The sequence below is a fragment of the Antechinus flavipes genome, chromosome 2 (assembly GCF_016432865.1).
Source record: "Antechinus flavipes isolate AdamAnt ecotype Samford, QLD, Australia chromosome 2, AdamAnt_v2, whole genome shotgun sequence".
NCBI classification, from domain to species: Eukaryota; Metazoa; Chordata; class Mammalia; order Dasyuromorphia; family Dasyuridae; genus Antechinus; species Antechinus flavipes.
This window is the reverse complement of record NC_067399.1, coordinates 526,964,295-526,979,886: the sequence shown is the minus strand read 5'-3', so window position 1 is coordinate 526,979,886 and position 15,592 is coordinate 526,964,295. Positions and strand designations below refer to the sequence as shown.

General features: G+C 33.9%; 1 protein-coding gene across 1 annotated transcript in view; it reads right to left on the bottom strand.

The window, feature by feature from the left end:
- UNC13C (unc-13 homolog C) overlaps positions 1–15,592 on the bottom strand; it is a 744,392-nt gene that overhangs the window by 57,448 nt on the left and 671,352 nt on the right. Inside the window, exon 28 of the mRNA XM_051980682.1 lies at positions 8,206–8,286. Coding sequence (XP_051836642.1) covers positions 8,206–8,286 — 81 coding nt within the window. The remainder of the gene's footprint in view (positions 1–8,205; positions 8,287–15,592) is intronic.

Below are 15,592 nucleotides of genomic sequence, written 5' to 3'. Positions count from 1 at the left end.
TCATAGACCAACAAGAAAATGCTTAAGTGCCTGGTAGCAGAGTTTTAGTGTCCTGTTATATCTGGCACAGGTCCACCCAAGAGGAAATGGAAGAACTTAAATGGCATTTTCAGGGATGTCATTGTTGCTCTATCTGCCTAGCCTTTTGATGTATGATTTGTTTTAAGGTGATAATGGTATGAAAGTCTCTCCAGGGACATATACAGCACATTGCAATACAAACAGACTCAGACAGTGAAATCTAACTCCCTGATGCTATACTTTATTGTTGTTCAGTCCCCATTTGAGGTCTTCTTGGAAAAAGTATTGAAGTGGCTCCCCATTTCCTTCTTCAGCTCATTTTAAAGATGAGCAAATGAGGCAAATTAGGTTAAGTGACTTTTCCCAGAATCATGCAGCTAGTAAGTATCTGAGACTGGATTTGAATTCACAACTTGAATCTTCCTGACTCCAGACACAGCATTCTATATATTTTGCTACCTAGATGCCAGAGGTAAATAGATGCCTCCTGGTAAAGTAGCCAAAAACAAAGGAAGGTTTGAGGAATACTCTCACTAAGTAATTTCTGTACATAATTATTAATTTTATATGTTGATGCTAATGAATAATTTTGTCTGAAAAAGAGAAAAGTTTTCCTCCACTTCTTTATGGAGACAAGAGTACATTAAGCAAGAAATATTCCATATGATGTCAATCAGTGAGCATTTATTAAACTCTTATTGCCTGTTGGATATTTTGCTAAATTCTGGGATTAGAAAGAAAAAAATGAAAGTCGTCCCCACCTTTGAGGAATTTACATTATAATGCAATTAATGCCAGACATTTTTGTAGTGCTGATTAGCTTTTCTGAACTGTTTTTCTGCCTTTGTTTTCATTCTTTCTTATAAGGAATGGCTCTCAAGGACAGAAAAGGTAGATATATGTTGGAACATATAGGTAAACCAAAAGACATCGATAAAAATAATTTTAAAATATACATTGGCATTAATTTGGAAGGCAGTATTTCTAAATAAATGCAGAGAAGCAAAAGATTTCTTTGTCGTCACACAGAAGAGTGAGCTTAGACTGGATCAATGGGAAAAAATTTGGAATGAACCTATTCTCTCCCTTTTTAAGGGGGAGTGGACTGTCAGAAGGGCTCACGAGGGTGGACTGTATCCCCTTCCTATGTTTAATATCATCAAATAGGTCATAATCCAGAGGAGGAACTCAGGGCACTCCAGAAGGAAGCAGGCAATGCTAAAAGCTGCAATGCATCCACTTGGCAGTCAGGCTTCAATCAATTCTCCTGGGGAGAAAATCTACATTCATTTAAACATGAGTTTCCCAGGCTTAGAAGCATATACAGAGCTAGGAAAAGAAGCTGTTACTGTAGGAGGGGAAGTTATAGTTCTCATTCAAAGGATACAAGTCAACTTTAAAATAAACAAATAAAAACAAAAACTCTGCTATCACACTTGGCATTTCTTAGAAGAAATTCAGTGCTTTTACTCTGGATAAATCAGAGAGAACAATCATCAGATCATCAGAGTGATTTTTCAGTCAATCAAATATTTCTCTAATGGCTACCATGAGTACAAAATTGTGCTAGGCACCAGAGATTACAATTTTTTCCCTTAAGGAGTCTAGTTAGAAATATGGGAGACAATTAGAAAATAATGAAGACTTCACTATGAAGCAGGCAATGCAGGCAATAGGAACTCGGAGAAAGCAAAAGATAAGTGAAGACTGGGACAGGTCATAGGATGGGATTTATGGAGAATGGAAATCTTGAACTGTGCCCTGAATGCAAATGTCATCTTGTCCTTTAATTATATAACATAGATAATGGATGGGAAACTAGCTAGTGTAATGTACAAAGTATAGGGCCTGGAGTTATGAAGACTCATCTTCTTGAATTTCAAATCAAGCTTCACATATTTACTAGCTGTGTGGTCTTGGGCAGGTTATTTAACCCTGTTTACCCCAGTTCCTTCTTCTGTAAAATGAGCTGGAGAAGGAAATGGCAAACAACTTCAACATCTTTGCAAAGAAAACCTCAAATAGAGTCATAAAAAATTGGACATAACTGAACAACAGATAACAGATAGGTACAATTATATGTATAGCTTTACAGCAAGGTTAGTAAGTCACACTTTGGTAGGAACCTGGAATTGGTGGGGTTAATCATCATGAATATTATTATTAAATTTTCACTCATTTATTATCTTTCACTAATTCTTAAGATTCTACTTTAAAATAACATATAGAAAACGAAGGGAAGAAAAGTCCCTAAGTGACAGACGAATGCTACTAAGCATAATAAGCAAAATAATGATAATAATAGGCTAAAAATTAAGCAGGACATTGGTTTGTATTAGAATAAGACATAAGCCTTTCTCTGGCATTTGAAATAGTACAATGCTTGTACTGTATTTAATCAGTGATTGCTGATTTAACAGTAAACTGGTTTGGTCCTTTTCAGCAGTCAAAACATCTGACTACTTTTCTTTAACACAACATTTTGAAGGCCTCTTTTTGACACCTTAATGACTAATAGGAGACTTGTAAGAACAGGAATGACTTCATTGTCTTAAGATAGAAACGAGAATGCAGTAGGTGTCCAGAGGAAGAACAAATTGCAAGACATAAAAACCAAATAAAATATATTACAGTTGTATAAACAAGAACCTAATACAATTCTAAAATATAGAAGCTCTATCTAATATGAAGAGAGCCTCCCAATCCCCCAATTCTCTTATCTAGTCCAGACAGAAAATTCAAGCCATTGCCTTATGTCATTGATAGACTGTCAATAAGAAATCCAGTTTTAATGCCTGTGTTACAAAGTTGGGCAATAGTTACCTATAGATTTTCTCCCTGTAGTATGAAACAAAGAGCCCCACTGAATTATTTAGATGCTTTCTTTAACTGGGTGCATATTAAGAGATAAGAAATTACCAAATGACATATGCCATTTTTGGCTAATTCAGATAGCCATTTCAGCTTCTTAGTTTGACAACTCTTTTAGCTTTTTGATAAAAAAAATCACCTTAAATAACCATACCAAGTCATTTAACCTTCCAGCCTCAGTTTCTTATCTGTAAAATGAAGGTAATAATACCTATCTTACAGGTTGCTTGGCAGGATTTAGTGTTATAATGTATACAAAGTATTTTACAAACAAAGTATTATAAAAATGTTCTTGGGCTATCTTCTCTACAACTTTAACAATAATTTTTCTGTATGGGAGAAATTTTTTATTGGGATATTGTCTTCCTCACCAAGGCAAAAAATAAAAACAAAAACAGGCAAGCTTGACTTCTCTCTCCATTCCCACAGTTTCACCTCTTAATAATTTCCCCACTCTCTCCTTTCCCAGTCCTAGAATCATGTAATGTGATCAAATCAATTGTCATGTCCTAGATAGGTTATGTCAATTTACTTTCCTGTAATTCCATTCACAAGCCCAATAAATTTCTAGCTCAAAATGTTCCTTTCTGGCTACCATTCTCTCTTTAATGTTGTTTGCATTTTGTAGAATGTAAGGGCAGGGACTGTCTTCATCTTTGTAATTGTATACAGAGTATTTGGCAAGTATTCAGTGCTCAATAAATGTTTTTTAATCATTATTTTTATTAATAGTAACCCACTTGCTATTTTCATATCATTGACAATTTAATTTTATGTAGCATACTTAGAATACTATACTGAAAATGTTTTTTCACAATTTTTTTTTTTTTACTGAATTCTACACTAAGTTTCCTTAGTATAGAGAACTCTTAACAATCTGCCAATGCAGATTGGTAAATGTTTTTGTGTTTGAGAGGCTCCGAGGGAATGAGAAACTAAATGACTGGTCCAATATCATAAACTAATGTAAGTGGGATATTAATCCAGAAAGTGATTCCAAGGTCAGTTTGTCAAATCATACTAACTTCATCATGCTAAACAGATGATCTGGTTTGGCTGGATCTTTTGCTAAGCTTTCAGCAAACTGTTTGTAATAAAATAATATTTCATAATCTTTTATAATCCATATTAATATTTTAATAAAAGTTGATACCCTAAGCTAGTACTATCTTAGATTTTTACATTTCTCCACTTTTCTCTGAGATAAAATACTTGTTGATCAAGGTGATTTCTAAGCTCTTCTAGTGCATTTATTCAAATAATTATTTTCAATCTGTTCAATTTTCTTAGGAAATGGTAATATTTGTGTCAATGTCTAGTAGTGATTCTGGTGTCAAGGGACTTGGGTTCATATTCCATTACTGACACTCTTTATATGACTCTTGGCAAATCATTCAACTTCCTTGGGTCTAAGTGATGTTATCTGGAATTAATTATCCTCTGAGGCCTCTTAGTTCTATAATTATGTGAAATAATATTGCCCATATTTGCTTTTTCTTTCACAGTATCATTCAGAACTCTTACATTTCTTTTTGTAGAAATAAATATGCTGTGTTTGAAGGTAATTCATTTCTTATTTATATACTTCCAAAAAACCAAATCTAAAAACGGTTGGTCTAAAGTAACCTTTTAACCTTGTGTTTCCTTGTGTTTGACCTTTCCTCCCCAAATGAGGTGACACATGCCTGTAATTCCTATTTACTGGATGATGTTAAAGCTGGTAGATTGAACTATGAAGTTGTGATCTGCATGACCTAAAGTCAATAATTAGGTATGTGCCCTAAGTCCAGCACTCTTTTTTTGGGGGGAAGCCCTTGGAGCAAATATCCTCCATTGCCTAATGGATGCCCTAGGTCATAAATTAGTGAAGGTCAAAGCTTTCTTACTCTTTAATGGTGGGGTCTGGCCTATGAGTCGCTGCTGTGCTTATAGCCACTGCACGACAGGGAAGTCTAATCTCAAAAAAACAAAAAAATAAAAACAAAATGCTTCCTCTATCCCAAAATAAGAATAACATAAGGATAAAATTATAATAGGGAATTTACATATTTTATCACATATTGCAACTGCTACCACGTCACAAAGCTGTCACCTGTAACTATGTTTTACAGTGTACAACATGAAAAAGCAAAAATCAAACTCTTCAGTGTGCAAAATACAAAACTGAAGCTACAAGCTGGCATCTTTGTGAACAAGTTTAATTGTTATGCAAGCTGATTCCTATTTTAATGCATATCATATGAATATCTGTTTCTACTAAATGAGAAAATTTCTATTAGCTGGCAATTAGCCTGTAGGAACAGTGCTTTGCTGATCTGGTCATAAATCCTGCACAATAGATGCCTTCAGCAGTAACAATAGACAAACTAGTGCACTGCAATAATAGAGGGAAAAAGGAAAAAAAAATCTTATTTTCAAATAGAAATCTTTCCCCAAAGTATACTTGTATATATGTATGCATATATAAACAAATACATCTCTATACTTACATATTTTCGTGTTTATATATCTATACATATGTATTGTATAAAAGAGGCAGCTTAGAGTCAGGAACACTTGAATTCCAGTATTGCTTTGAATACTTACTGGCTGTGTGACCCTCGGCAAATCACAACTTTTTTTTAAAGCTTTTTATTTTCAAAACAAATACATGGAAAATTTTTCAACACTGATCCTTGCATAACCTTGTGTTACAGACATTCCCCTACTTCCCCCCACTTTCTGAAATCACAACCTCTTAGGACTTCACACAACTCTCTAAGCCAGTGTTTCTTATCCTGGGGTCTGTGAACTTAAAAAAAAAAAAAATATATATATATATATATATATATCCTTAACCATATTTCAATTAATTGGATATTTTGTAACCACATTTAAAATTTTTTATTTTATGCATTTAAAACATGAGGAGTTCAGAGGCATAGACTTAACAATCTGACAAAGAGATTTCCCCTTTCTCCTTTAAAAAAAAATCCCAGCTCTAAATTGCAGAGCAGGTGCTTATCTCCACTAATAGAGGAGATATAAATAATAATTCTCTATAATAATGAAATGATAGATTTGAACTGCCTTCTGACCACATGACACACATGCACACGCACATGTAAACCTTCTTGTTTACTTTTAATAAAAATTTCATATATTAAATTAATTTAATTAAATTATTTCCTCATTTCTATTCTCAGAGAAAATAAAAGGTAAAATTAGATGAAAACAAGGTGATACTTGAGATTTAGTTTAAGACAAAAAACTTCCTTCACCAACTCCTATTTTGATACTTTATCCTGGCATGATAACCCAGGACTCTTGAAGAGTATAGCAATGAAATGTAAGCTCTTCTGGGTTCAATTATGATTAAAAAAAAAAGGTCCCAAATGTAGCAACAGAATTTATTTATTATTTGTAGACCAATATAGTTAAGAATGCAGAAACATATCAACAGTTGGCCAGCAATGATCGGTTGGTCATGGGTTGACAAAATTTTTGGCTTGGGCGATGTATAAAATACAAAATTTAAAAACCTTCAGTCTAATGGGGTCCCCTTCTGTTTCCACAGAGGCAGCCATGGAATGGAGGAAAAGGAGGGGCAGAAGGTGCCCAGAAAATTCTTCAAATACCTATAAGCCTTTTCTTGCCATAATTTTTAGCAGATCAAATGTGAAACATTTGTTCAACCAACAATGAATGGCAGATTATTTGAAGGAATATTTCCAGCATACTGGGTTAGCTTCTGTGGAGACTTATCAAGAAATCAGAAAGAGGTGTTGTAAAGAATGAAAAAAAAGATGGATGGGTTGCAATTTGCATTATGGAGTAAGTACCAATATAGATGAGATTACAGATACACTGATATTTTGAAGTTAGAAACAATTTCCAGGAAAACCATCTACTCATCCTAATGCCCCTAGTGGTGTATAGTAAAAGCACTATCAGTTTTCAGTCCCCCAAGGTCACATCTTAAATGTCATCCTTGACTACTCCTACTCTCTCTTCCCTTTCCTATTCAATCTGTTGCCAAGGTGTGTTGATTTTGCCTCCATAAGCTCTCTCACATATGCCTCCTTCCCCACTTAGACATTGCTGTCAGTTTTTTGCTGGCACTCTCACTTTATGCCTAGACACTAGCACTATCCTCCCTGTCTTCAGTCTTTCCCCACTCTAGTCTGTCCTCCACTCCACTGTCAAAGTAATTTTGTTACCTTCATCAAATACAAAATTTTCTGTTTGGAAGTCAAAGTCCTTTGTAACCTTCTTTCTCTTTCCAGTTTTCTCACACCTTACAATCTCCTCCCCTATGTCTTCTGTGCTCCAGTAACACTGGCCTCCTTTCTATTCTTCATATAATATTCTAACTCCTGGCTCTGTGTATTCTTTGGCTGTCCTCAGTCTCTAGAATTCTCTCCCTCTTCATCTCTGTATTCTCTTTTCTGTGGCTACCTTCAAGACCCAATTAAGATCTTGGCTTCTACAGAAAGCCTTTCCCATCCCTGTGCCTTCCCTCTGTTGATTAGCTCCCACTTTGTCCTGTGTTCAGGGTTATTGTATGTAATTGTCTTCCTTACTAGACTGTGAGTTCTTCAGGAACAGAGACTGTCTTTTGCTTTTCTTTTTGTCACCAATACTTAACACAGTTCCTGTCACACAGCTGTTATTGTTTACTTGTGTGTCCAACTCTTTGTGACTTCATTTGGAATTTTCTTTGTTTGTCCTTTTCCCAGATCGTTTTACAGATAAGGAAATTGAGGCCAATAGCTTAAGTGACTTGTCCAGGATCACTTAGCTAGTAAGTATCTGAGGCTAGATTTGAATTCAAGAAAATGAATATTCTGACTTTAGGTCTGCCCCTCTATCCTTTGTGCTATGTAACCATAGGTGCTGAATAAATGGTTAATTGGCTTATCAAAGTATATTTAACTGAATCTCTTTACTAGATACAAAGAGAAAGAATATTTATGATACCAGTGCTTCAGTGCTTTAATTACATTCGGTATATTTTCTTATACTGATGAGGGAGTGGAGTGATAGTTTTGGAAAGATTTCTAGCATCCCAGGATAAAAACAAAAGTAAACCAAAATATTCAATTAGTCAGAACCTTTATTGCTCAGAATATTTTGGTGGTGTACATGTTTTTATTCTCAATATGTAGACATGCAGTGACATGAAGATTGAAGTGTTAAGGGTGATGAGAAGTATGTGGTGTGAAGTAGGGGGAGAATATTGTATTTTAATGAAATAATGTTATATAAATTCAATTAGCTTCTTAGAATGTAACTATAGTCATAATATGTGTGTAGGAAAATACAAAACAATACCTTGATTGTGGCCAAGACTACTTCCATAACAGCACACTGTCTTAGGGTCAGACCCTTGGCTTCTTCTCGAATCATGTGATCCTGAAAAACAGATTAACATTTTGCAATGAAGTAAGCAATTTCATTCATTTGGAGAATATTTTCCCTTGTCTTCATGCATATAGTCATAACCCTAATTCAGAGTTTCACTGACTCTCCTCTGACTGGCTAATAATCTTTTAACCCCTCTTCCTTTCTCACATCCCAGGCCAGTCATCTGCCAAGATAATTTTCAAACTTCGATCTGACTACATTGCCCACTTCCTCAGTGAGCTTGAATGATTCCCCCTTATTTCCCCAGAATCTTTGTTTAGTATTTAAAGCTTTTCATAATTTGGCCCCTTTCTACCTTTTTAAATTTGTTTTCTCTTCTTTTTCCCTCTTCAATACATTGCTAACCAGCTACACCAATCTGTTTTCAGTTCCTATCACTTGCCATTCCATTTATTGTCCACATATCTTGTCAATAATTATTTCCCATGTGTAAATGTCCTGCTTCTTGATTTCCATTTCTTGGTTTCTCTGGCCTCTTTAACAATTCAGGTCAAAGCCCATCTTCTTAAGGAGGCCTTTCCTGGTAGTCTTAGCTTTTTGAGTCTTTCCCCTGTCACATTATTTCTATCTAATCTGTACATAACTTGTAAGCTATTTACAACTTTAATCATGTAATTAAACATAAGCTTCTTGATAGCAGGGACTATCATACATGTTTGCATTTACACCTACAGAAGTTACTGCCATGCAGGGCATTAATACATATTTAATAAATATTTGATGACCAATTTAACAACTTTATTTCAAAAAATGAATATTGGAAATTATGCAATTTATCCTCCTGGACCCTTAATTTCCTTATCTATAAAATGGGTGTAATAACACCAACACTTTTTTTTTTTTCCTCAGAGGCAATTGGGGTAAGTGACTTGCCCAGGGTAACACGTAGGAAGCTAGGAAAAACTGGTCTGAGACCAGTTTTTGAACTCAGGTCCTCCTGACTTCAGGGCTGGTGCTCTAATCACTGCACCACCTAGATCTGTCCCAACACCAATATTTTTTACCTAGCCCATTGTAAGGATCAAGTATTTTGGGAACTGCAAACATAAATCAAGGAAGTTTATTTTTATCTTCATGAGAACTCAGGTGGAGATGATCTAAAAACTACCATAATCTAAAGTATTAAACCTTGATGCTTGACGTTCAGGGAGTAATTTGCCTATGCTTAAACAGTCATTAAGTATGATATATAAGATTTGAACGTGTCTTCCTGCATATAAGTGAAACTACTTGACTAATTAATTGCACCTTAAAAAAAGATTATTATTATTATACTTTATTCATATGGGCAAATATTGATTGCAGAAAATATTCTATCATATATTATTAGATATTATTTGCATAGGTAATTATTATTTTTTGAGTAGAAAAATAATTTCAAGATACAGATTTAGTTATACAAAGCATTTCTTTTAAATATTTAGTTTTATTTTTACTTGTCATTTAATTTTAGTGCAGAAATAAAAGGCTGAAATACTTTTGTTAAAAGTTCGTCTAGCTAATTTGTCAATGAAATTGAGTTGTAATATCATAGGATTTAGATCTAGAAGGTACCTAAAGGTCATCTAGTCTAAACTCTCCTTTTTATAGATGAGTTAGTAGAAAGTCAAAGATATTAAAGTTCTCATTTTACTAACAAGGAAACAGACACAGGAATATTAAAGTCTTTTGGAAAGGAGTTAAGGAGCAGTTGCTTTTTGCCTTCTGTCATAACTAATAATTTTGGCATATAAACAAAATTCCTCTTTATACTGTTTTCTGAATTCTTTAACATAATTAACTTCAATATAAATTCCCAAGGGGTTAGCTGTGTGCTGGATCTACAATATGGAGATTAAAAAAAATAAAAAGAAAAGAGGAAATCTCTATATCTTTATTTCATCAGATCTCATAATAAGGAGAAACATTGTATTTAAAGCTTACTACTTTATATCTTATGAATAAGATACTAATGTTTCAGAATGACCATTTAACATCCATATTGTAAAAATATTTTCAATATATTTTGTTAACTCAGTGGTCTCAAATGTAAAAAAAAAGGATTGTTTTAAATTGCCTAAAAAGGCAAGCATATCTATCTATCTATCTATCTATTTATCTATATCACATACAAGATTAATAATGAAAAATGCTTTAGTACTTTTATACTAAAATTCATAATAAATTAATTCCCCTGCATCAAGATACAGTGGATATGGAGTCAGCTTTGGAGTCAGGAAGACCTAACATACTAAGTAAACAACTCTCTATGACTCTAAATGATGGAGACTTCATTCATCTGCTTTGGTACAATTCTATCAACTAGAGAAATCATAGATTCGGTCCTTATCTCTATCCCCTAATTCAAGTAGGTTTTTGAGTTGATCCCCCTTTCTTCATCAAACTTAACTGAGTTTGGACTATATTAGTCATGCATTTCCCATAGTTGTTGACCAACACTTGTTTTAAAAAAAAATATTGAGTTTGTACATAGCAGAGTCAATAAGAAGCCTCTGAAGAAGAGGCTTAGAAGTGAATTATAGGTCTAATAAAAAACTGGCCCAAGAGGCTCATGTAGATTGTTACTGCTGCCTTTCATACCTCCAGGCTCCTGTAACTAAATTCATCTGCAAAAGAGATAAAGCAATATTTCTTAAGAAATCTGCTTAGGAGATATTATACAAAAAGACTATCTTAATGTGAACAAAAAACAGCACTGAAAGCCAAAACTTTTTAGGTTAAATGCAATAACTGATCTTGTTTCTAGAGGACAGATAATGAAGTATACTTTCATTTTCTCCAAGGAGAGAACATAGACTCCAGATGTGGAATGTGGCATAGGTTCTGATGATGACTTATGGGGATGACTTTCATTTAGCTGGGGGAAGGTCCTAGGAAATAATTCTAGTGCAAAAAAAAAAAAAAAAAGCTTTTAAAAAGTGTTTTTTTTTTTGAAAGATAGAAATTTTGCTTCATTAGAATGTATTTTAGTACTGTAGTATTTATGGGACTAGATTAAAAATTCTTCCTCAATATTATGTCATCTCTTTTGAAGAACGATCATTTTTCTTTATTATTCTATGATATATTCCTCAGACTCTTTAATATGTATTAAATGTATAATTTGCTTGCCTTTTTAGGAAAACTGATCAAATTGTGTGCCTTCTTTAGTTTGGAGTACTGAATTAAGAAAGCATATTAAAAATATTTTACTGTATGTATTTTAAATGGTTATTTTGAAACATGAATTACTATCTTATTATCTGTGAGATAAAGTAATACAATTTAAAAGCAAAAATAAATCACTCATTTTTCTTCTAAGAGTTAGTTTTATTGACATCAAAGTATTTTAATTAAAGAATTAATCAGATAGAGCTTAATGCAAGTTTTTAGATTTTTTTTTTTTTTTTTGGCTACAAAGTTTGACATCATTGACTATCTCCCATCTCAGTTTCCTCTGTTGTACTGAATAAACATTTGTTAAATGTGTTCTAAGTGTCAGGCACTGTGTGTGCTAATAAGCCTTGGGAATGTAAATTTAAATAAAGGAAAATTCCTGTCCTTGAAGAATTTATATTCCAATAGAAGAAAACAATATACATAGTGGAGAAGGGTGGTAGTCCTCATTTATTGTGCTTTACCATATTAATGCATAATTTACTGCAGACACCTAGTCAGATTAAATCTGCACTACTGTAGCTTAGAATTCCCAACTCAAGAGATATGCCAGCTTCAGCCTCCTTGCATTCTGAGATTTTCAACACATACAATCAATCATGTCTAGCTCTTTGGGTTTGCTTTTCCTTACAAATTTCACTGCTAACTATTCCATTGCAGCTTGTCATTATATCTCAACTAGATTATTATAATGTTCTCCTAACTCGTCTCTTTTTCTAGAGCTTTACTCCTCCTACAATCCATCCTTCAGATAGCTGCCAGAATAACTTTCTTAATGTATAAATTCGATTATGTTACCCTTCTGATAAAATGCCCTTGTTCCCAAATGATGAGCAAATACCATATAAATTTGCAGTCAAGGTCCTCAGGATTCTGGTTCCATTTGACTTTTTCAGCCTTATTGAATGTTACTCTCCTTTTGGATAATCCACTGTTATCCAATTATTTTTTAGGACTTTCTGTCTTTATCCCTTGATGTACACTATTTGTTATTCCCAGTGCTTAGCAAAATAACTAGTATATAGTAATATTTAATAATTATGTATTGACTGATAATTTTTTTTTTTAGCAATAGTCTTTCCCACATCAGTTCTTGCTTCCTTTTTGAAGCCTTTCTTGAATGTCCTATCTCTAAAATGTCTATTTTCTCAAGTTCCCTCCCTTGCTTGATTTGGACTTCTTATGCACTTATATTTTAGTTTGTATTATATATATGTATATTTGCTATGTGCATACATATATTTGTTTTATCCTCCATATTAGATTCATTTGTTCAGCCTATCAAGAAGTATTTACTAAATCCTTATTATATTCAGGCACTGTTCATTGTGTTAAGTATACAAAGAATAAAATAATTGAGCACCAACAATAGCTATTTTTCAAGAGTTTGCTCCCTTTGTTGAGGGAGACACACACACACACATACACACACAATTATGTGCAAAATAGATATTTACAGAATATAAATACAAGGGACTTTGTTGAATCATTATTAAGGAAATTAGGAAACATTGAAGAAAAAGAGTGCATAAAGTGGCAGCATAATGAAATGAAAGAGAGGGATTTTATAAGGCAGAAGAAGATTGAGAGCTTTGAGAAAGATGTTCTATGTCTTGTTCAATTCCTGTGTCCTCAATGACTAGCATAGTACTTTTTATGTGATGTGAACTTCATGAATGTTTGTGAAATTAAGTAGCTCTAAAGGTGAGAGAATAGTTTTGACAATTTAGAATGAATGACCTATGTTACATATTTTGTAGCATTTTCTTGCCCAAAGAAATGGAAGCAGGGAGCAAGTTACAGCTAGATGCACTAGTAATTGGAAATTGTGCAATGAAGCAAATTCATCATTTGGTAATATTCATAAAAACACTATTATTGCCAATCATAGAACTGTAGCTCTTACAAACACCTATTTGACATAAAATTTAACTAATAATATTTTAAGGACATAAAAATGAAACAAAACAAAACAAAAAAAGAATTTAACTAAGTTTCATAAAGAAAATTAAAAAACAAAAACAAAACCCAGCTAAAATTTTTTAGATTTCCTGTGACTAGTACCTCTTACCCAACCTTGGAGAATAAAAAGAGTTTAGTTTGCAAATTAATCAAGGACAAGGACTCTGTCCTCTTTATGTCCAGAATTCCTCAAAACCTCATGTAATGATTAGCCCTTGGGTTTTGCAACTGAATTATTCTCTAGATCCTTTTTTATATCTCAAGAAGTTTCTCCTGCCAAAGAACACAGACAAGATGAAACCTTTTCAGATGCTAGTAAAGAGTCTTTTAAATCCATAGAGACTGTCCAGCTGAAGTCAAATTGAACAGGTAAGACTGCTGTATTTAAAAAAGGTAGCAGAAAGCCTTTTGTTAAACTACTTCTCTGGATAAAGAGGGATAAAGAGTAATGAATAAGATCCCTCAGGGATCTTAGGACTGGTCATATCTGCTATCTTCATAAACAACAAAAAATGGACACATTGAAATTTTTTTATGAATAATGCTAAACTCTTCTAGGCAGTAGAGATAACTTAGTAGAGCAAATTGCTGTATAGGTCAAATCAACAAGAATTTATTAAGTGCCTGCTATGTGCCAGACCTTGCTAAATAATAGACTACAAATAGATTTTTTAAAACCCTTCTTTCAAGAAGTACAACATTTAATGTTGGAGACAATATTATGTAAGAAGTTAAGAGGATAAGTAAGAGGGCCAAATGAATTTTAACCAATGAACCAAGTACAAGTGTGTTTAGGAAAAGCTAGATTGATCAGTCCCATTCTCCCCATTTCCCTCATCTTCAACCTCTCTCTTCCTTTCTCTTCCTCTCCATCCCTTCCTTCCTTCCTTATCCTTCTTCTTTTCTTCCCTTTCCCTCTGTCCTTCTCTCTCTCTCTCTCTCTCTCTCTCTCTCTCTCTCTCTCTCTCTCTCTCTCTCTCTCTCTCCCTCCCTCTACCTGTCTCTGTCTCTTCAGTCTGCCTCTTTGTTTCTCTCTCTTGTCTCTTTCTCCCTCTCTCTGTCTGTCTCTGTCATCATCTCTGAGTCTGTCTTTGTCTCTATCTCTCTCTGACTCTCTCTCTTTCTCCTTTTCCCTATCAACATCTCTGAGTCTGCCTCTGAATCTCTCTGTCTTTCTCTCTGTATGTATATGTGTATATGCAGAATGAAGGGCCCTATTGTTTATGAACCAGAAAAAGGCCCTGGGAATCACAGCAGTTCATTTCCTGAAGACATCAGTCAAATGTGTAGCTGCCATTAAAAATACAATTTAAAAAAAGCTAAAAATAAAATTGGGCATCTTTGTAATTGTGTGTAACAGGGATGATCAAGGAAACTCTTGGTTTGTTGGCCTGTGCAATATCCCATATACTAAGACTAGCTCCTTATTTAGAGACATACACATGAAGATGATAGGGTATATTTCTGATTGGTCCTTGGTGACCAGGTCAGTACTAAAGATGATGGGTTATAAGTCAGAAGACATACTCTCATTAGTGGAGACTAATTAGTGGAGACTAATGGGGAATATCTTTTTCTCAAGATACATTTTTTTCTCAAATATGAATTAAAATTAGATTTGAGAATTGAGTATATGCAGTATTTACAAAAAGGTTGTGTGTGTGTGTATGTGTGTGTAAGATGAAGCAGTATTGTGCAGCTTGTTATAGTGAAAAGAGAAAGTTCAAATATTCATGGGATTTAAATCTGGAAGAAACATTGGAGATAATCTAGTCCAACCCCTTCATTTTAGAGATGAGAAAACAAGATCTATAGTAGTTAAATGTATTGCCCAAGTTCACAAGATGGTAACAAGATTTGAAACTCAGGTTTTCTCAGAACTTTCAACCACAACACTAGTTTCTAGTTCCAGCTTTGCTGTTTACTATTTGTAAAGGTAGTTAACTAACCCCTTTGAACTCTAGGTTATTTATCTGAAAATGAAGTGGTTGGATTTGAAAACTGATAGCTCCTCCAACTCTAAAATTTTCTAACTTTACAGTGTTGGTTCTTCCAAGTGGTGAATGTCAAACCAAGGATTGAAAGGGAAGATGTTCTGAAATTGAAGATCAGAAATCCCAGGGAAACAAAGGAGAAATATGTAAAAGGAAATGGAGGTGTTTTGTAAATACTAGCT